This window comes from Lepisosteus platostomus, chromosome 2 (genome assembly GCF_059453375.1).
Source record: "Lepisosteus platostomus isolate fLepPlt1 chromosome 2, fLepPlt1.hap1, whole genome shotgun sequence".
Lineage (NCBI taxonomy): Eukaryota > Metazoa > Chordata > Actinopteri > Semionotiformes > Lepisosteidae > Lepisosteus > Lepisosteus platostomus.
In genome coordinates, this window is record NC_142612.1 from 4,805,085 (window position 1) to 4,829,447 (window position 24,363).

Genomic DNA, 24,363 nt, shown 5'->3' on the forward strand with positions numbered 1-24,363 from the left:
TACTGTATAGTATCTACAGTAAGTACTGTAAATCTTAAATTTTATTTAGCAACTTCTTGAAGGGGTCAAAGGTTGACTGGAAAGCCTGCTACAGATACTGTACCTACTCTTCTTTTTGTAGAGAATTCTTTCCTATTCCTTGTTCTGAAATAAATTCCATTTATTTCAAAATTGTCCTGGGCTTACTAATTTTGAAGTAGTAACCTATGTGGAACACATCTTCTGTATAAGCCTTAGGATTTTATATACATGTAATTGAATAAAATCTGCTATCAATATCCTGTTTTTCTCTTGTTTTCTGTAAGAGGTGTAGCTCCTTTTACCTGTCTGTACAAGTATATGACAATCCCTTGAGATCACAACCATTGATGAACATTATACGTATAACCAATCCTACAACTGGTGGGTTAGGAGAGAAACAACAGGGCAGTAATGAGCTATACTATGTGTTTGCTACTAGGCTGAGTATGTATGGATTGCATTTCTCTCCCCATGTTATTTATCACTTTCTAATGCTAAAAAAGATGTTAATAGAAAATGGCTGGAACAGTGTTTCACAAAGGAAAAGAACTGCAGGCTGTCTAGTACAATATTGGCAACATCTAAAATCACTCGAGTTGAAGAACTGCTCTACAGGTCTTGGACTGAATTTCAAAAGAAATGTTGTAATTAAAATTCATTAAACTAACTCCTCAGATGCTCAAAAATACGCTGTTTAGGCCATATAAAACACTTTGCAACTCATTTTTAACCAATTAATTTCTATAATTCATGGTGCTTTTTGGAATCCCAGCTAAAATTCTTTAAAGCACCCATGTATTGGTGAGTTATTTTTTCACTTATTTATTATTTTCACTTATTTATAGACATTAACAACCGTGATGTAATTTATACTAAGGGAAATAAACGAGTGCAGCAGAAGCTCATTGTGTATGAATGGGATTTAATTCCTAAACATAAGGATGCTTGGATGTTTTGAGAAGGTATAATTGTTGTAATAGCACTGAAAATGGAAAATGACAAGTTCTATCAAACAAATCGTAATATAAAATTTTCATTATTAACTCCTAAGTACCATGCACACAGAAAGCTTTTTCATTGAAGGAAATGATTTGTTTATAATCAAAGTCCATGGGGATAAACAGTGACCGACAATAATTCAAGGGCTGGCTGGTTAACTTCATAAATGCAGCAAAACAAGAGCCAACTTATACAGCATTTTTCCCACACCCCCATCAAACCAAATATTGTGAGTGGAAAACGTTAAAACAGAAAAAGTCAAGAAAAAAAATAAACTGGAGCACAAGGGGGAGCTAAGCATAGGTTTTGTTCTTTTAAAAAAATTTTAGCAAACAAGAAAAAAAGTGAAGAATCCTTCTTGCAGCTCCCCAATGTGCATGATGAGGCCCATTTGCTATGCACAGTCACATATTGCCATGGTGATGCTAAGATCAGCTCTCTCATGTCGCCATTTCATCAATATAACAACCTCTCTCCTTTATTCATCTGGCATGCCTCAGCTAACTACATGGTCTGAGGCTGAATATGGTTCAAAGGCAATACTTCCATATACAAATGCAATCTAAGAATAACAAACAGATGCTAATAATCACACTTAATCAGTCTTTGCTTTTAAACAAGCTTCACTAAAAAGGTGCCCTTTGCCATGCTTTCCTATTTGGCTTATTCCAAAGCATAATGGATTGCAAAGTGAACCCCCCCCCCCCATACTGTGGTTATATACTGTATAGATCACTTTCTGCACATGTAAAGGGCTGGGTTGTTAGCCCACACAGCAGTCATTAACTTCTCACCACTCTCATCAGTGGTTATATTTAACACATCAGGATTCTATTTGCGCCGTGACCCTCATCAGATGGACTGAAAGCGAATGGATGCATTCTGCTTTCCACAAACACGATTCTTCACTTGCCTTTCGGAAGCCATGTATGGCATGTTTTTGCATTACATGCATTGCATGTCTCTGCTACTGGCATTATTTCCCCATGTCATTGATCACTGTACAAACCATTGTTAAGGTTGTCTGTCCTAAACAGACAACTATAAAGAAATTTACATAGAAATTATGTTGTTGAAGTATTAATTTTCAGCTGCTTATTTCTACTAGCAGTGATTAAAATACGAGAGACATGCTTAAACATCCATAATTAGCACTTTTTCCAAGATTAGTGTTAGATGGCATTAAATTCTCAGTCGCAAATACAACTGTGTAACTGATCTTATTATCAGAAGACAAAAAAAGATATTTTTCTTGTCTAAGATTCTTACCAATGCACATTCTGCTACTATATTGCTAAATATTTGTCACCACACAGTCTGTTAAAATCTTTTTTGAATTTCTTTTCTCTCCTTCATCTAAACAGACCAATCCAGTTTGGAATAAAAACAAATTAAGCATCTTCTTTTATGTTCCTTAAACATGAACCATTTCTAGACTGCAGGATTTACCTGATAGCTTGTCACTATCAGCAAAGTGGTTAAACCTGATGACTTAAACACAGGAGCCAATGTAAATTACAAACATATAAGATTGCATATTTACAGTATATACTGTACTAACAGAGTGACACCTCCTGATTCAGAAGACAGATATTTTAAGATAAGATAAGATCACTTTTTTAGCCATATACAATTTCTTGCATTAGGAATTCGTCTTTTCGCATACCCCAGCTTGCTCCCCAAGAGGCACACAGACACACATACAGGGAGAGAGAAGCTTGGGGTCAGAGCGCAGAGTCAGCCATTGTACAGGGCCCCTGGAGCAGCTGGGGTTAAGGGCCTTGCTCAGGGGCCCAACTGTCTAAATTATCTTCCCCTGGTGCAGTTCAGTACAAAGAAACTGTTGGAAACCAGAGACCAGTTCTGAATATCCCTCCAACTTCTTATTCCGCAGACATCTCAAGCTCTTTCAACTGTCCGTTTCAAATGTAAAACAACTTTATTTTGTTAAGTTGAATATACTCAAATTATCACCAATAGCCCTGAAGTATCTATGCAAGGTGAGTGGTAAAGGTTCTCAGATTTAGAGACAAGTTAACAATATAAAGCTGCCAAAGACAATTAGCAGCTTCTCTCTTACAGTATATACCATAACACCCAGATCTCGCTGACAAAATGACAGACTGAGAGATATTGCTTGCAAAGGCGTAGTCACAATCTTGTCTTTGTATACTGTATTCTATGCACAAGAGATTATATACATACATAATATTAGGTTATTTTGGGAACTTAATCCAGTCACATTTGTTTGGAACATAAATAGAAAACGGGAAAATTGCCACACCTTTGTCAGTACCCAACTGTACCCAAATGACAGCATGCCCCATATTATATTCAGGAAAAGATCATGGGTTATACACTAGATTGTCATTTCAGATATCATTTTCCAAAACAGGCAGCCTTTTGAAGAAAACATCCAGTGGCAATAATATTGCATATTAAGGCATCCTGGGGGATGGGGAAGGATTAATGTCACTAAGAATACCTTCAAGGATTTCCTGTGGGTGGAAAATGTTAGATGTTATTTTAAACATACGCTACATTTACTTTTCATGTTGGTGCCATTCCCCTGAGTAACAGAAACGATAATGAAACATCTCCTTTAATTAAACTACAGCCTGGCAGGGCACAAAGCATTAGGATACAATTCCTAATAAGGCTTCTGTGTTAATATTCCCAGCCAATCCAATGACAGGAAGATGACACCAGTTTCCCAGTCCCATGTGTGTATATCACCAGGAAAATGCAAGGATTTAAAGGCCAATCGAACAAAAAAAAAAGGAAAAACCTATCAAAATAAAAAAAAAGGTTTTAGATTAAAAAAATAAAGTTGGAGTTCATGTAAAAAAATGAATTAATGGCACAGAAAGGTTGAAATTCTTCATACAGCATATACTTCTAATCTTGTAAACTTGTCTGCTTTTCCTGTACTGTATCTTCTCTACTCACAGCTGTGAGCTGCAGTTATGAGGGTCTGACCCATTTCGAATGTGTAACCCTCACAGGTGAAATGCAGGTCTGCAATCAAGTCTCAGCCGATCAAGAAGAAAGGGTCCCAGACCCACCCATTATAACACAGTTGCCATAGCCCAGTGTAGTTCTGTTGAAGGGGTGGAAGAGGACAAAATCAGAAGTGACATTCTCAGGGATTCAAGAGACGGGGTGGGGAGTAATTTCATTTATGTACCACATCAATGAAACACTATTAAATGGAAAACACTTTCTCTGAGTTAAGTTGTGCCTGCCTTTTGAAGTGTCCCTATTTTCTGTGATCGTTTTAGAAAGAGCCTGTTTCGATGCTCAACACATCTCAGATGCACCTTGTATTCCATTACCTCAGAGTTAAAACACAGGTTTGAAACCTTTGAAAAGAAAACCCTCCACAATTCCCAAAGGACACTTGTGGAAAGATGTATGATAGGAAAATGTCTGCTTCCGGGCAGTATGGATCAATGGCACTCCTTTACCCAGCAGTAGGGAGCAAGCGAAGCTAAGGTTCGGTACACTTTCAGAGTAAAAAAATAAACCATATTCTCTAACCTATAGAAATAAACACACATATATGTACACACATACAGAGTATCTATTGGGATAGATTCATGTCTTAAACTATATACTGTACATCAGGAAGCAATTTCAGGGTTTATTAATGGACATTAATTTATTTAATTTTCTTGGCAGACACACTGCAGATAAGAATATGAATAACCCAAAATGTGAATGTAGTTTGGAAATCATTATAAGTACAGTAGCTTGTTGTATTGCACAGTTAACATGTCAGTTTAAATTACAAGTCCAGTTCAAGACATTTTCCAAACCTATATTATCAAATCTCTGTTTCACGAGACTCTTCATTATCAGCTGCTAACCTAAAGGAACCTTACATCAAGACACAATCACACCCCTGGCATGGCATCCCGTCTTTTATTTCATAGCAAATAGGGTATGACTGAGAGCCAAGTAAATATACTGTATGAACAGTACAAAGAAATCAGATCTGAAGACATAATTATTTGTTGTTGTGCTTTGTTTCTGAGGGAAAGAAAACACAAGTGTATGAAAAGGACTACAACACTGATACAGTACCATGAAAATGTTTATCCACACAGAAATATTTTTTTCTGTGCAGCCGTGATTTACTGTATAACCCACAGCCAAGGTGGTAAACCAAAACTTAAAATTCATCCTCTACGAATACACCCTTCTTGCAATGTGTTACTCATACCTCAGAAAGACGTAAAAAACGTCCATGTCCTTCAAAAGTATTATTAAAAGACAGCCTTATTATAATGGAAACATCATGATCAATTTGTCTCTATCTACAGCAAGAAGCTTTGTTACTTTAATAATTAATTTAAGAATAATTTAATAATTATGGGTTATGAAGAGCAAGCAGAAGTTGAGTTACAGAATTTATGAATATTAAATAGCTCTGATTGTTTCACGTGAAAGCAGAACTCTTTAAAGAGATTTCTACTACTACCTTGACCAGTCAGGGCAATTCACATCCAGTATCCCATAATGCACTCCTGTCTATCATTCCATTTTTAAAGTGTTCTGGCCTGAGGGAATATCATAAATATAATGAAGACATGAGATGAGGCACAGACAATTTACAGACTTTCACATCTATAAGTATGTGTTTCCCCTTGTCCAAACAAATAAACACCACAAGCACCTAGCAAGCTCATTACAAAAGAGCAGGATTCGGTGGATCCATAACTTAAACACAAAACCCATATGCCGTGTCACCAGTTATATCAGCTTGGTGCAAAGAGGAAAACTGACACGGAGAATGAAAACACTCCAGGGTAGGGGCCTGTCAGCGCCTTCGTCGTCTCTCAGCCAAATTCCAGGGAGCAGACCGTCCGTCATCCCGGGGTCTCAAGCCAGCTGTCACTCACACCAAATGAGAATCGCAAAAGGGAAGAGGGTGAAATCCAATTTCTGTTATTGTGAAAGCCGGAGCAAAGGCCCCTGCACAATGCTTCTCTGTTATTATCAGATGTCTCTCCTTCTGTGAGTTTACACGCACCTGCACACAGGAAGCCAATTCAACACAGCACACTGTTCTGGGATTTTTATGCTGCACCAGATAGCCTCTCTGCATGCGCAATTAAAGGTCTAGGGCACTAAAAGTAAGAAACCAATCCAGCACAGAATCTAGCACTGACTCGCTGTTTTCCAAGTTATGAACTATACTGTAAACTAGTGACTGTAAAAACTATATGGAAGTGGAATTGATTGCAAATTATAGAATGAATACTGTGGCGCTCAACAGGGACCCAGCCAGTTGAGCTAAAGGGAGATCTCCCCTCAGCCCAGCGGCTGCGGTCCCTGCTATTTCACAGGGAGGGGCGGTGACATCACCGCCCTGGCAACCGGCTCGCACGGCCTGCAATGTCAGCCTTATGCGTTACAATACTAAGGAATGTTTAAACATTGCAATCAAAGGATAACTACAGTATGCTTTTGTTTTCTTCTGCGACAAGAATGGAAACGCTGTATGCAGAAAAGCTCTACCTTCACCTGGATTCTGTGTGAAATGTTGCATTATGATCTCCTTCGTTTGTGTTCACAGCCTCACAGCCCTCTGCTTCAGGAATTTCTTTACAAAAGCACTTTAAACCAAGGCCAAATGTTTCCATTTTCTTTTTCTTTCTGAGAATTTTGAATTTCAACACTGCGATACCCTCTTTTATTGTGACAGGAGCTTGTATGGTTAATGAAGAATATTGTCTTTTGGGGGTCCTTTGTGCTGAATTACATGTTGAGGTCATTTATATTTATTTCTGCTCTCGTAAGCTTTAGCTTTTAATTAGATTTCTGGAAGTAATTAATGGAAGAATGAAAAATGTTATCCCATTATAACCCACCACTATAACACACATTCCCAATAATGAAAAAAAATATAATTCCAATTAATTTAACGCTGAGCAAGGCCTAAGAGGCAAATATTATGTCTGGCAATGCATAGCACTTGGTAGCATGACCTTTTTATGAATATTATATAAAAATCAATTTGAAATTAAAATAATAGTTATTGAATTACTCCTCTTTGTTTTACGTTCCAAACAGAATATTATACTTTCAACACTTATTGTTAATTTATGGTTTTGGAAAGCTGCGTATTTACCTGGCATCAGAACTGTTTTAAAAACACTCTACAGCGACAGTGCTGTCTGGATCATTTTATAGGACAAATTGTGTTTATGTACAAATGGCTAACCTACAAACAATTTGTATCAAACCATCAAAAAAGCAATGAATTGGAAAGTGCTTTCCTATTCCATTTGTTTTGCTGTACAAAAGCAGAGTGACAGCACTTAGCGCACACTACTTCTTTCGCTACGCATTTTCTGCAGGGAGGACATATTATTCAGTTAAGCTTTATCAACCTGAATTAAAAAGACTGTGTCCTGTAGTCGTGTTGAGTAATAAAAACCACCTGACTTGTCCCTCCCTTAATGCTCTTGTTAAAATAATATAACATGGCCCTAGGCCAGAGGAAAATCAATAGAAAGCCACTTAACCCACAATCCTGGTTCACTCCAATGAGACAGTCGGAATATGAGGAAGACTGAGGACTCTAGCTAATCACTTCTTAATGCTGATTAAGATCCCATGCAAAGCAGGTCACAATAAAAGATGCAACTGTGAAATAAGCATTACTCTGGAATTTTACACAGAGTACCATTCTACATCACAATCAAATGGATTACTCACAGATCAACTTTTCTAGCCTAGAAAACGTTTCTAGATTTTTTTTAAACAGCGTTGTTGTTGTTTTTTTTTTCATTTTCATGGATGCCCAATCATTTCTGTACAGCATGGCCAGATATTCCCTCACAGCCTGCCCTTCCCTGTGAGCCTTTCATCTTCTGACACACTGCGAACTCCACAAGGTTTTCCAGGACAGTCAGCCTAGATCAGTGGAGCAGCTCTGCTTTCACTGACATCACTGCAAGCCTTCAAGTAGCCAAGAATACTGCAAGACATTTGCTACAAAAGTCAAGAGGGCTACTGTCATGACCCAGGATCGAGCCTGCAAGTTCTGGATTAGACAGCCCAATCGAAACTCAGACAGAGCTGGCTGAGGTATTCAAGAGCCCCATTAATTAACTTCAGTATTCAAATAAAAATGACAAAATATTTGGGTTTTCTTAGAATTACATACAAAAGACAATAATATATTGCTTAAAACAAAGTAATAAAAACACTTTCTGTGATTTTGCCATAGAAAGCAACCATCCTCACTGTTCTAGTCTATTTTTGAGCTAAAAGTAATAAAAATCACGAAAACTGCTGTCATTCTCACATGATTCCAGTGGTGTATCACACCCCTATTAACCAATACATTAAAGGGAAAACAGAATAGTCACCCAAGTTACAAAAGTAAATTATAGCTGTGTTTATGCAGTGCAGCAAATAACCCACTCAGAAAGTGCATGCTGAAATGTTGTACATCACATAATGACTAAATCCTTTCCAGAAACATCAAATACATAAATTGACTGAAAATGTTGAAATGTTGTCTGAAACGTAATCAAACTATTTGATTCTAAGTCCTTTATACCCTAGTTACCATAGACTGTATTCAATACACATGGTATACAGATAAAAACCATTATTACCACAATTTAATAACCACTATCCCCTCTAATCTCTTGAATTTCTTAAAATTAATACTAGATACCTCTTCTATACAACATGGTGTTATTTCAGAGTAGAACTCCTTACTTAAATCTTAAATCTACAGATTTAAATCTACAGACTTAAATCTACAGAAATAAACACATTGGTAGTGTAATTTCAAGGACTGTATTTTTAATGTTTCTGCATAGGATGAAGTTTGTTAATGTTCACTTAAACTGGATGTTAACTTTTAGTTTCTAGATTAGTAAAGATCATGGGTGTTGTCTATTAAAATTTAAATACATAATAATTACATCATCTTTGTAATAACCTTCCATTCTCCCAAATGTGATAAATATTGTGATGGTCTCAGCAGAAGGAGAATTGGCACAGCACAGGATGTCTCAGCGTGCTGTGAAAAACCAACAACAGTTTTAGTAACTACATTAGAAGTGTGAGGCTAAATCAGAAGGGAACATACAAAAGTTTCTACAGTATATTTATACAATAATGACGAGCCAAAATGAAGGAATAATGACATAATTCAGAACGTGAATAACTGTACTTAACACATTAAAAACCAGTTTAAGACTTATGTAATGCACACACTACATTCAATATAATATTTAGAATCTTTACAGGCTTTCTTCAGTACATTGTAAATTTAAATTAAGATTGTTTTATTTGTTTTTCATGTTTGTTTCCCCAGCACTTTAGAAATGTGGCTTCTGCAAGAATAAAATCCAAATTATTCACTAAAATGCAAAAATGGGCTGAGGAAATTTGGTACCCTCATTTTCTTTTCTATTACAAATTCTAGAATTGTTTTTGTTTTTTTACTGGTGTGCTATGGGATTCAACACTGAATACAAATTTAAAAAAAAGAGATGAAACTGTAGCAATCATAACAGCCAATTTACAATTTTTAAAGAAAATGAACATTTTTAATCATTTGTTTCAATTGTTTTTCTTGTTCTGCTCCTCTGTCAAATCAGTTCCAAAGAGGCTTGAAAATTACAAAACGAAAAACAGATAGGCTTTCAATTTTGTTAAAGCACAAGTGCATTTTAGTAACACTTTATATAAGATCACAAATTCTTCTATTAGGAATTTGTCTTTTCCCATACCCCATCTTGCTCTCCATGAGACACACAGGCAGGGAGAGAAGCTGGGGGTCAGAGCGCATGGTCAGCTATTTATACAGCACCTCTGGAGCAGCTGGGGTGAAGGGCTTTGCCTGGGGACCCAACAGAGTAGGATTCCTCTGCCAGCCGCAGGATACGAACTGGCAACCTTACAGCCACAGGCACAGATCCTTAGCCATAGAGCCACCACACCGCCCTTTAGGTTCTGATTATAAATATCTTGAACAATTTTTCAATATATTACCCATAGTGGGCAGGACTGGGGCACTGTGGTTAGCATTGCTGCCTTGCAGAAATGGGATCTGGGGCTCCATTCCGAAGCTGGGGTGCTCAAACGTGTTCATGCACTTTTCCTCCGGGCGCTCCATTTTCCATCCTAATTGAGTATCCACTTGGGTTTCCAACATGGGAGTGTCGAGCAGATGCTAACCTGGTGGGCACAGGGAGCAAGGTGGGCCTACAGGTGAAAGGCATGCCAAACCGTCACAGAGCCCACCCACACGTGTGCAGCTTGGAGATGACAATTAACCAGGATGTTTCTTTTTTTGGAGGAAGTCAGAGCATCCACAGAAAACCCACACAGGAGCCCCAGCATGAAATTAAACCCAGGACAAATGCCAGCTTGCCAAATACGTAGATTTCTGATGCTCTCAAATGAGCAGGATATCTGAACTTTAAGGTTTCCTACTGGGCAGATGCAATAAGTAAAAGCTGTATATTTGGACTAGGTTTCGGAAATCCAGTGCACAAAAAGATGTAAATAAACGTGTAGGTGCATACAGAATAGCAGCTAGTACCTCATCTAACACCTTGAATTAAATGACTGTATCCAACTGTATCCAGTCATTCTTCTCTTTTCTTGAAATGTACTGTAGCTCTGACCAACTTGTAAATGATCAAAGTAATGAGAATAAAAAAACAGAAACAATATGAACCCAACAGAATGATTTAAACCTCGAAATACACAAATCCAACATCTCCACAGTTCATAAACTGAAAACAAAATCAAGCTCAAACTTTAAATGGCTTGAGTTCCATTATTTTCACTGTATCACACACAGCTGCCATTCCTGCAAAATAACCATCTCCACTCAACTCTTATGCAGCAATAACTACAGTACATTAAGCCTTTTTGTTTACAAGGTTTACAATTTGAGGAAAGCAGACTGTGAAGGAATGATAGATTCTAAGAGAAGCAGAATGGAGCAGAAAAAATATGGAAGCAGTACAGAATTCTAACAGTTTAAAGAGGTTCTTCTTGAAGCACAGGACAGATTTATCCCAAGGGCAAGTACTGTATATCAAAGTCAGGTAAGCAGTGGCACAGATGGTTAAATAAATCAATTAAGAAGTAAATAAGGAGAAAGAATGCACTTTATCAAGAGTTCAACAAACAACAAGATATATTTAAGGAAAGGACAAATATTTAAAAAGGAAGGGCAAATAAGATGGAAATTCATATTTAAAAGCTGAAAGATGAAATAAATATTTTTTTTTCTCAGTATTATAACACCACCAGATAACAGTAAACGGTAAAGTGTCTCTGATGTTTCAGAGATAAAGACAGAACACATTCAGATGATGACAGGGAAAAGATGTATTAAATTAAGGTGTTTATGAAGGAAGGGATGGACCACACGCCTCACTCTGACGAAAGATGACAGGAAACTGAGGGTACAGATAAAGCGTAAATGCAAAAATTGGGGTCATGTAATTAGTGGGATACCACATGGATACCACATGGATCTGTAACGCACCATTATTATTTTAATTTTCTACTAATAATGTAGATTCTGGTAAATTAGTACTAGTAAGACCTCATTTAGAATATTGTATGCAGCTTTAGTCCTTAAGATACAAGAAAGATATTACAGATTTGGAAACTGTTCAGAGAAGATGACTTTCCTGGGGTCTCAGGACTGTGTGATTATTTCTAGTCTTGAACAGAGAAGACTATAAGCTGACCTGGCTAAAGTATTCGAAAAGCCAACCCGATGGACCTCTCTGAATTAATAGTGAAACACAAACTAGAGAATGGGGAAGCACATTTAAAACTGAGAACAGGAAGCACTTTTCTACTGGCCATAGTGTATTCCTAAAGCTGACAAGCTGTCTTCCTTCAAGAAATGTCTGTATGAGATCAATGGATCAATTACCTACTGAAAAAAACAGCTGGATCAGAGAATGGCTTCCTCTTGTTAGTAACTGTTCTTACATTGTCATACATCATGGTAAAAACAGAACTTGCGTAATAGTAACATGCCTAAATATAGCCTTATGTTTGAGCAAGTGTTGCAAGATTTCACAGAACACTTAAAATGCTGCTGTCTATCTAACTGATGTAGATTGTCTTATTTAGGATACAGTACTATAAGTATAGTTCATTCTTTTTTGTTGTTACTGATCATAAAGTGTGATTTCATAGTCTGCTCTTCATTTGATTTATCACGCAAATGTGACTGACTCCTTAAGAACAAAGTGCTAGCTCCCAATGGGATCAGTAAATAAACAGGATTAGTATTATTTATGTTATTATGTACCAGTCTCACTACAAGAACACACATTAGTTTGTATTGATCTTTCCAATTGCATAGTGTAGAATCTAAAGTTAAACTAAGCCAAAATACATTGAGATACAATTGCCGACAATTACTTGTGCCATTCATTTAATTTGATCCAGTTATTTAATGCTTATTATCTACTGTATCCATCCATCAATTTTCGAACTGCTTGCTTCTTCCCATTCAGGGTCACAGGGAGCCTATGTCAGCAAGCAATTGGCTCAAGTCAGGGTACACCCTGGATGGGACGCCAGTCCATCACAGGGCACACAATCCCACTCACACCAGGGCTAACTTCCCCAGGAGCCGATTAACCTACCAGTATGTTTTTGAAATTTTGGGTAGAAACTGAAACACCCGGAGGAACCCGAAATGAACACGTGGGGAACATCCAGTTCAAACTCCACGCAGAGAGCACCCCACATCAGGAATCAAACCCAGAGACCCGGGGCTGCAAGACAGCAATGCCAACCCCTGCGCCACCCTGCCCCCCATCATATTTCCTAGTCAATTCATATTCTAATCAGGCTTTAATTTGAAATCCGAAAAAAACATCCCAACATCTGGAAAGCAAGTGTGATGACAGCAATAAGGCAGGATCTATTACCATGATCTACCTCCTCCTGGAAACAGGCCAGACCGCCAAGCCAGCTACCATACCTACCCCTGTGAGCATGCCAAATGTTCACATGAACAATAAATGCCCTGCTCTTTACTTGCTTCATTTTATATCTCATCATTATTATTTCAATAACATTTCACAGTATGTGCCTGTTTTGTTTTAGACTGCTAAATGTTAAATGGAATGCATAGCTCACCGCAAATCTAAACTTGTAAACAGTAAAGCTGCTTGGAAATCCTGTGTAAGTGTATTTTTTAATCTAACAAAGTTTCTAGAACCATCCTTCACAATATTGCATAAAAATGCTTTATATTATTTTTATTATTGTTATAAGCCAGGCTTTGAGTCTTGTTATCTTGTCACATTTGAGAATATGCACTCTCATATCTGACACTCTTTATTGTTGGAGATATGTTTTACCACACAAAACAGTTTTACAATTTAATACTTCCAAATAGCATTACAAAACACCTCACACATCTGATTTTTGTCTGTCCAAAATAAAATGGAAAAGAAAAAAAATCAATGGCAAATCTTATTGCATAAATAAGTTTTTTTTTAACTAAAAACTGCCACTTTCTATTATAAACCCCTAAATGAACTAATGCAACAATAACATGTTGGTATTGAAAAATATCCCTATACGTAATACAGTACAGCATATTAAAGTAAACCCTGATCTAATGTACTATAATTTAGCTCCGATTAACAGTATCACAATAACTTATGACTCAAACTTAAAGAGATTTCCAATGGTTTCCTATGTAGTTGCAAATACAAACTCCTGTGTTTTAAAATCAGGAGTTTTGGTTATACATTATGGCATTGCAAGAGGCATTAACAAGGTTGGCCTTCAGCCTGTACACAGCATTAAGGAATAAAAGAATAGCTGGAGCTAATTATGACGCATTGTGGCATTTGCAACCATCTCTCAGAGACAGTCAATGAAGGGAAATGTTTCCTATGGAGAAAGTGCCTTGTGTTACAATGTCTTTTTCCTCCTTCTCTGCAAGGGGCTTGTAATCTTCATTGTTAGAAGTTAGCAGCTCTCACATCCATCCCATAGGGCTGGCATAAGGTTTCAATGCAACACCCCCTCCAAAGATTGTCAGAAACACTATCCTACTGAGTGCCACACATTTGGGGATTTCTTTTCAAACTGATAGTTTTTGCTGCTGTAACTGCAAAAGTTTCCTTTACCTTGCTCACCTTATTTGGAGTTTTCAAATGTCATCACATACAGTATTCTTTTGTCAACAAATATTCCACAGCGCTGCAGATAATTGTTATAGTACTTTACCATGTGCTACAAATATTTCACCCTTTATCTCCTGCAGCTCTCTCGGCATTATCAACATCACAATGTTCTGCAGTGCTGAGATACTTTATCCATCAAACTAGATAGTTTATAGCAGCACACTTAAAAAATGCTAAAAAATGACACGAAACAGACAATATCACAGCAATGACAGGAAATCTTACCACTCGCTATCTCCACCATTACATGGTCTCTCAAGGGAAAAGCTCAACTCACTCTTACCATCAGTACCTTCAAATGAAGAGAATTCCCAAATATATCAAATACTGAACAGTAAAACAAAACATCACAAGCTACTTGTTAGAACACAGAAGATTTTATGAATGATATGAGGGCAGTCAGCCTATCTAACCATTTCGATAGTTAGGAGCAAATTGATCCAAGGATATGAATACTGAACCTGTTTCTTGAAAGACGCCAGAGTGTTAATTTCAGCAGCATGGCTGGGGAGCTTGTTCTATACTCCCATAACCCTTTACATGAAATGCGATTCTGTGTGCTGTACAGTAGTTTCCACTTGCCCCTCCTGGTTGCTGTTTTACTGTTGATTCTGAAGAATGTCACTTGGTTAACTTTGTCAGTACTTTACTCAAATCCCTCATGGTCGTCTCTCTTCAAGACTACAAATTTTCAATTTTTTCACTGTGTACGGCGCATACTAGTGTATTTTTTTAATGGAGAATTAACAGTCCTTGAACCCAAAACAACCTCTTTGCATTCTGCCCCAAAATATTGTGAACTAATTGTGCTGCAAAGCTTAACTGAGCTCTATCAGTTTTGTTTTGTACTACATTTAATTACGAAGCACTCATCAAGATGAAGATTAAAATATGTAAATCATTCATTCAGGCTCATTTACAATGTTCAATGCTACTCATTTTCCTCACAAGTCTCCCGTGAGTTTCACAGGAGAAGGGCTGGAAAGGCTGGACACAAACATGAACTGCTGTACATAGCTTTCATTTCAATGGCAAACCATTTCACCTCTCCGACATTCCAGTTCATTAACAAAAACAAACAAGATATTAATCATTCCGTGCTCTGAAATATCCTGTAGTGATATGCCATGTAATAATTTTGTTGATGAGATGATAGGGAAAAAACTTGCACCCTTCTCTTTTAATGTGTGTCTCTTTGGCAAGAAAAGAAAACTAGTTTTTTTTTAAGCTGATGAACTATCAAGACCTGTAACATAATGACCTTTTGAAATGAAGCAAAAATGACAGGGAGCTGTCAATCCCAAAAGAGCTGGCTTCTGAAACAAAATATTATGCAAGATTAAGACGTTAAAAGATGACAGGAATTATGATCCATTAACTCATGACAACGGAGAAAAAGATGTTTGTTGGATTTTCTCTCAGCTTTATGAAAAAACTTATTATATTATTATTATATATGTTTTTGAAAACCCTCCAAACCCCAATGCATTGTCTAAACCCATTGTCAAATCAGGGGATACACTACATACAGCCTTCCTACAAATCTCCCAATCATAAATAGATTTACGCTGAAACCACAGGGGTACATAGGACTTCTTAACAAGGCTTGGACATTCCCTCATGCCTCTAGTCTTATGCATCCCGCAGTTTATAATTACATTCTGTGTATGACTTCCACTTCGTTATCGTCCCCTTTTACAGAATGTTCTTACTTACTAAAAAAGCCTCAGGCTGCCATCAAGCATTGGCATTTCTGTAAAACCACAGCATTACTGCAGAATTTAATATACACAGACAATGTGCTCATAATTGTTTTGCTGCTAGCAGAGATGCATGGCTTTTTCTATCCTTGCTTCATTTTTAGGAAGAACCACCATTGTGAATTCATCTGGCTTTTTTTAAAGAAAAAGGAGGACAGTATAGCAACTAGGTAAATGTGTACATCCTGTATATTTTCAGATTAAACTAAGCTCTCTCTTTTTGTTTAAATTGCAAGTCATTTAGATTCCACCTACGGCGATTGCAAATTGTTAATCAGCACCTTTGCAACCACTGCACCAGGAGAATAAAGACTGCCCGCTTTCTTCCAGTACACCTAGTGTCAAGTCACTGACACTGTGTGAGCACCACTGTGCCTAACAGGTAAACACTGACTGCAGGACTAATGTCTCTCTCATTGGTCACACTGAAAGCTTGCACGTGCCTGGTAAGTCCCTAGGGTCACTCTTTTGCACAGTAAGCAGATGAGACCCCAGCTGACTCAAGCCCACCTGTAGTTAATGACCATGGCCCCAGCCTGAACTCAACATTTTTCAATTACAGTGCTCAGCCAAGGGACAAATGTCACTTTAAGCTCAACTAAATAAAGGATGTGATTTGCAATCTGTAAAAAAAACATCAACTTGTAAACACTTGTAAACATTTTCTACCAGTATATATATATTTAGAAGAGAGGAAATTTTGTTAGGACATTAGTTTTTTCTCACTGAGAACATAAAAATAATGTGAAAAATCTTTCATTCTTTCATTAACATGTTTCATGATTCAAATTGCCCGCTTCTTAAATATCTTTGAAAGTCATCCATGAAAGTCATTTGACTCCTAATTACAGATACTACAACACTGCAACATTATCGTATGCTGCAGACAGTTTTAAATATCAGTTCACTCACAGTATGTTGGTGCCCCATATCCTTCAATAAGTAATAGATGTTTCAAAATGTTGTAAAAAGAAGTGAAAACTCTCAAAAATAGTTTGGGACATGTATAGTACTGTACAGCATACTGTACATATTGATGAACAGTCAATATATACAGTACTACTGAAGTGTGATTCATTCAAATCCTTTAATTCCTATGATATTCCTACAATTTAAGATTAGCTAACAGAACAAAGCTTATTTCAGTCATCCAGTGCTAAGGACAAAAACAGCATTTCTATCATTACCATAACCAGGCCAAGGAAATGTTCTATTGGGATTTTCTCAATAGGATCATTTAAAAATAAAACAATTGACAGAAAACAGATGTACAGTAGATCTACAGTACAACCCACACAAGGACAGTAAGCATACAATGTCTACAAGGCTTTTAGACAAACGTTTTGCAGTCAAAGAATAAATCCATAATTCCAGAGCTCCCATTACATAAAACAACTTTAAATGACTTTATTTGTCTAATGATAATGATCATCCCTGAATACAAATGAATGTTTATAAGATCAATGCTAAAAAGTTCACAATCTTCGTTAAAAACCTTCACCCACCTATGGAGTTTTCCTGCCAACTGCTATTATTTCAGGCTTTACAAGACAAGGCTATAATTACCGAAAATATAGATTATATATAAGTATCCAAAAGAAATTGTACCAAATGCCATTTTTATTTCAAGGAAACCACAAGTTTCTTTTCTATATTTGTTTTCCTATACACACACAGGAAAACTAATATAAACACTTTAAGTCTGCAGCAGCTGGGAGACAGGAGACAGACAGGTTGATAGAGTGTATGTATAGGTCTTGACAATACCTTTGACAATAAAAATTACTGCAGTTCACAGGACATGAAAATGTATTTGATTCACTTGCGAATTTGAATTCTTTTTTCTGCTACATTATCTGTTTAAGATCTGACTGACGTATTCAATTTTCTTTATAACCCTTGGTATATGGTCTCCCTCACATAGGCTACCAGGTGATGGCAGTGCAATTTATGTAGAATAACCAATAATAAATCCACACTTTAATTGGAAATGCATCAGCATCTCTGCCAGTTGGTTTTAAATGGGATGCCCAAGGATTTCAATATTATAATGTAATTGCAGTGCTAGCTCTGTATTACTTCCAGCACATCATGTACTGTAGCTTAAATTCTTTGTTTTCTAGCTTCAAACAAACAAATAAAAAAATACTGTGCTGTACCAAGATATTAATTTAATTCCAGGCAAGGTTAAAGTCATTTGCTTGCTAAGAATCCTTGTCACAAAGGACGGGGAACATACTGACATGAATAAAAAGGATGTTAAGCAGTCTAAATCTGAGACAGAGGTACAGCAATTACTGTATTGAAGTAGTAAAAAAATGCCAACAACATTACATTACTTGGCTAAATTCTATACGTTATACAAAGAAAAACTTTTCATCCAATTGTTTACCTTCAAAGACGAGTTTCACTCTTGAAGTTTACGACTACAGCTCTTGTTGGTGCATAGCAAAACATTTGTTGCACTTGATAAAACAAACCAAAACATGCATATTTCTACCTTTATTCACTTATTTCTGCATGGACTGTATATACTTTTTTCAGGTTTCCACTGGATGATTCTCTTCAACCATACAAGAAAAGACTGGATGGGACTCTCAGATTGATAGACCTCGAGTGATCAAACGATCACTATGGATCAAATGGCCTCCTCTCATTTATAGTCTTTTTATAAATTGGAAAAATAATTCTAATTTCCATATATTAATTTATTCAAAAAAGTTAGGTACTGTACACTGCCTGGGGTTGAACCCAGTGGAGTACAGAAAAGGCGTGGGTCTGCATCAATTGTGGCCCTGTTTGACATTAGTTTGCATCACTGAAAACAGACTGCAGATCAGTCAGCACCATTCAACACATTTTTAACCCAAAGGTCAAGAAGTGAATCAAATACTCATCGACGTGTACTCTGGCCCTCAAAGAGGATTACTGGTTTTTGAAACAAGATTGCTTTTGTTGTGTGTATTTGTGTTTTGTGCATCTGTGGCTGCATATCCTCAGTGTCCTCTGAGAATGTTTATGTCTTGGAGTCGGATACAAAACGTTACCCTCACAACTGCTGGGAACCATACATTTTTAGCATCTGGCAGATCATGAAGTTATTACAATGCAATTAGTCCAACTGAGAACCAGGTGGTTGAGTATCATTAAAGATGGAGTACTGGATACGCTGACAGACTATATCCAATTAGGGCAGTTATCTTTTGGAGTTTCAACACCAGGGCTGAATGCTGCTAGCTAAATATGCTACATTCCCCCGGTTATCCCAGAATTTACTCTGTAGTGTATATAGCTGAGAGTCCACTCATTTTTCTGAGTGAAGCCAGGATTTAGAGCTTTGGGATAATTAATGGTAATTGCTAAGACTCTCGTTTCCAGCTTAAGACTGAAGTGCATCTTTAATTAAAAAAAATCAGCCAGTTCTAATACTCTCATGGCATGTACAGAGGTCCTCTTCACAAATGAATGAGAGGGAAGGTAGGATTGCTAAAAGAGGAGAGTAGCAACTAAATAACATTACGAGGCACACTTTATACTTGATTTCCTAGGAAATGATCCATTTGTATATGTACAGCACCTGAAGCAACAATTACCATATGCAAAAGCTGTTTTTGAGATAAATGTATTTTACATTAGAATTTGCAGGGAAAATTATAAAGTTTGACATATAGCACAAACTGGAAACTTTGATGTACAGCTAATTCATAGGGTGTTGGGTTACCACACGCAGCAGGTATGGCCTGTTTGTGCTGTGGTACTGTATATCAGCATCTGAAATTCTGCAGGAGGGAGGAAAGCCTGCAGTATCATTTTTCCTCTAAACATAAAGGAGGAAGATAATGCTGTCTCAGCTGTCATTCCAGGATATTCCATAGCTGCTCGATTGGGTTCAGATGTGGTGACTGAAAATGCCATGACACAAGAATAACATCCTCTGGATGGCTGGCACTGCCATCCTAGAAGAAACCCCTTCCGGCACAAAAGAAAAGATGCCACATGGGGTGAAGATGATCAATGGGTATCATTAAGTAGCGATGAGCATTGATCTTGCCCTCTAAGGGAATGAGATCACCCAAATCATGCCAGGAAGATGTGCCCTCACAGCATTACAGAACCAGCAGAACCCTTCACTGTTGTAATCAAGCAATCAGGGCTGTAGAGTTCTGTAGGTGGGTGCCACTAGTGCCCTCATCCCTTTGTCAAGGACCTGGTGAAGGATGATTCATCTGACCACATCACATCTCTAAACTGCTCATTAGTCCACTGCCTGAGCTCTTTGTACACTCAGAAACCTACATTGTCAGGTGTGGAGAGTGGTACAGTATATGCGCTACAGCCAGACCATGTTATCCCACTGTTAACCACAGACAGAGTTACCAGGCCTGTCCAGCATTTTTAGACATGACCCTAAATATGCTGGGATGTTATTTGCTTCATCAATGGATGACTTACACCAATTGTATGTGTCAACTACCTGTATACCGATACCTTACTTGGTAATGCCATCTAGTATTCAAAAGCTAGTATTCTGACCTGCATTACAGATAACAACTTCTGTTTTTGTTGAATCAATAGCCAAACACAGAAGCACATCTCTCTTTCTTTCAGAATTGCATTTTTACATTTGTCGTTGGTATCATCAACAAACAAGAAACAAGTTTTTTTATTTATTTATTTAAGGGCAGCCAAGGTTGCCAACTTGATATAATGAAACTGGAATGTGGAATATTTGAGTGCTATACCAACTGGCAAATGGGAATTAAAGGCATTTTTAAAAATGTAGAAACGTCCATTATTTTTTATTTGCAACACTCACCCAAGATGGTGCAGCTAATTGAGTCTTTACACCTCAGCTCTAACAGCAACCCACAAAGGGACAATGTGGAAGTGCTGACAGGCTGCTACAATCAAACCTTTCATCTTTTTACACATCTCAAACTTTACAGTACATACTAGAAGTTCAGTGCCGACAGAAGGACTCACCAATTTCCCTGTCAGCCTGAGGTTTAACAACAGAAATCCCTGCTTTGATGAGGGCCAAGAATTGATCAGTCTTGGACAACTGATCACGACTTTAGAGCCAGTGGCCCTGAACCAGCTTTAACCCACCACTCAGTGAATCCCGGCCAGAGCTGGCTGGTGAGTTAGGCCCAGGGTCATGATCACAGAGCTCAACCCTACGTCTGAATCAAACAGCTCAGTCTGAGCTCGGAGCAAGAGCCTCTTCCATTGAGAGCCTCTCAGGAGCTCCCATACGAATCTGATGCATAATGAAAGCAATCTTTGGTGTTTTTAAATGTATATTTTTTGCACCACTGCTTTTTTGAGTCGTTAATGCTATTGTTTTGGTTAAAGTGCCACTGTTGGTTTGAGATTTCCAAACATGGGCATACACAACAAATAACACTGTCCTTGAGAATACAGCGTGGAAAAAATGCCAATCCCTACCCCCCAAAACAAGCAAGTTTAAATTTAGCCAAAATAATGTTTATTGAATTTGGCATTCCAAAACTTCATACTTCTTCTACTGTATGTGCCTAAAAGGTCAAACATTTTGTTATAATCAGATATTAACATATAATTTGACATTATCAGATATGACAATATTATAAATTATGATGTTTCCATCCCATGTTTGTTTATTAATTCACCTAATTTATCCTGTGTTATCTTTTAAGCAGCTAACCAGGAGTTAAAAGCACTTTCTATGGGTAGAATCTTGCACTAAATCAGATGATTAATATGTGAACAGATTTAAGTCTTAGAAGCATGTGAAACTCTATGGAAAGTAGAAACATACCAAAAAATTCAAATAGCATTTTCATAAGGTTTACTGTAAACTTCAGTTTTGCTATATGCCTGTAACTTAAAAAGCTCTGAAATATTCATTAGTATTAGAAAATATTCTCTTAAAATATTCATTAGTAATTCAGGGTAGTGTTTCTTATATAACTTGTATAACCAAATTGTGTAAATGTAAGGGGATATTTGATCTTTTTTTCCTGAATATCAAAAACAGACCATTTTGAGCAAAAAGCGACATCTTCTTTCCAATAAAATCTCTTATTATAAACCACACACAGCAATCTACCTTCTGTTACATGGAGAAATACAAAAATAGCCCTATTAAACATACCTGGAAACAGAAGAAGAAAACTAAAATGCAAAACACACAGAAAGAAGTCTGTCCTAAATTCAGTACACCAGTTTTCCAACTACAGCAAAAAGGCAGACTTTACAATCTAATTGTTTCACATTGAACACAAACACTGTTCCACTGACATGTTTTAGCAAGAGATATATCAAAAGATACCCAGCTGCCTTGGAAGCATTATTTATAGCAAACCAATTTAGTGGTGGTTCTTATCACCTCAATAGCTGTTACATCTAAGCTTTCTACTTACCAGCTAAGCTCCCAAACATTTCAAATTGTGCAGTCTCTATAACTACCTTCGCAGAAGAAAAAAAAAGAAAAACCGTCTCTCTGCCTGCTCTTTGCTGGAAGTTCTCGAACACATTCCATTGAGCTTGAAATTCCTAGAGGGGGAGCTTGTGTCAAATGCACAATCTAGTGCCTAACCTCAGAACACAAAGCAGAAAATAAGCGGGGTCCTTGTGCTTTTACATATAATCAAATGGAGGGGAGGCGGGGGAATATAAAGAGTTGTGCCTGTATTTGTAAGAAAATCCAAAAGAAATCGAGATAATCAAATTAAAAAAGCACTGACCTGCACCTCCACCCCTGCCAGCTTCCCCCGGCCTTTTCCTTTGAATGGTTTATCCCACACTACTCTGAATCCACCTGCTTTAATTCTTATAATCACTAAAGCCAGTTCATCCACCAGTTCTTTCTGGCACAAGCCTTGCAGTATCTCACCTCTGTTCTTTCTTAAGCATAATATTCTCACCACGAATCATGAATATTGTCACCATATTCAAGGAACTTGAAACAAACTACTTCATAATTTCAGGCCAATCCATACGGAGAACATAAAGTGCTCCATCACCTGTCATTTATTCACCTCAAGGCCGATTTAACTGAAGGGATCATTAAATAACCTATTGCACACACAGGATTTACATTAAAATCAAGATTTTACACTTTTTCCCCTCATTTGTATTGTTTATCTGTACAGACCGGTACATTACAAACAGCAAATAAAATAATAAGCATATTAACATCATAAAAAATAACTTTAGGAGAAACTTGTTTACAACTTCCAATACACCGAGACAGACCAGGTGAAATACATAAGGCCAGTTTACTACAAGGTAAAGTTAAAATCTTTCTTTAAAAATAAAGCGACCTCCTTTCTTTAACCCCTATCCTCCCTTCACCTTCCTCAATAACCAAAAGTACCGCAGCAGTCCAGCAAAGACACCATCTCATTTTCAGGCAAAATAAAAGACAATATTCCACATTTGCAACATATTATATGTAATAACAACAGCGGATTTACTTCATTGCCATTTACAGTACATTGAGCTTGAACAGCTAATTACTGATAATATCACCCAAGTGTGTACATCTCTCTCTGTTACAGTACTTATGGTTACTTTAGACTACTGGAAAATTAAATTTAGCACACGCAATGATGGACTGACATTTACAAGACTGAACAATTGTTTAATGTGCACCGACTGTTTACAGTATGTTTCTTGTCAGACAAGTCTCCATATTTATAAATACCGTGTATGCTGATTTACTTGTGTACAGTATGTGCTGTACTGCATGTCAGGTAAAGAAAGGTTAAAACATTTACAACAGTAGCTGGAGGTGCACAACCGTGGAGAAAAATGCAACTTGAGCAAGCTCTAAAAAAAGAAAACACATTTCTCCCTGTTGAGCCAAAGCACAGAAAAACTGAAGGCCCAACACTCTCGTTTCTCCAAGCACAATATCAGCACCTTTCGGACATATCATTATCTTTGGGCACTAGGTCTCAAAGTTATGTCATACAAATCCATTCTATCATCAAAGCACCTCATGAATACTGTATATCATGATGAGAGCTACGGCTACTCACTTTCACAGGCTACACATCCCTGCACCTGCTCTCAGCCGCACAGTGAGTTACCAATACCAAAATCGATACCAATACCAATACAAATCTCCTACAGTTCATACATTAAGCTCCTCATAATCCACATTCTAGGTGGATTTTTTTCTGAAACTTAAAAAGACTTTTATCTAAAAACCTAACAATATTATAAAAAAATGTAAGCCTGAGAATTTCAGAAGGTACGGACATACTGTGATCGTGTGATCGTCTTAATATTTCAGCTGTCATCCACTTGGTGTGGGGACACCTTTCTGCCTAACGTCCCCGAGTCAAAATACTACTCGAGACACGTGGCTCGTA

At 37.3% G+C, this 24,363-nt stretch overlaps 1 protein-coding gene across 13 annotated transcripts in view; it reads right to left on the reverse strand.

The window, feature by feature from the left end:
* Positions 1-24,363, reverse strand: part of dmd (dystrophin) — a 728,682-nt gene that overhangs the window by 589,435 nt on the left and 114,884 nt on the right. The window contains exon 1 of one of the 13 annotated variants that reach the window (XM_088646863.1): positions 22,405-22,462. The exons of the other annotated variants lie outside the window; for them this stretch is intronic. Coding sequence (XP_088502989.1) covers positions 22,405-22,423 — 19 coding nt within the window. The 5' untranslated portion in view covers positions 22,424-22,462. Of the gene's footprint in view, positions 1-22,404; positions 22,463-24,363 lie in introns of those variants that run through there. 13 annotated transcript variants of the gene reach the window in all.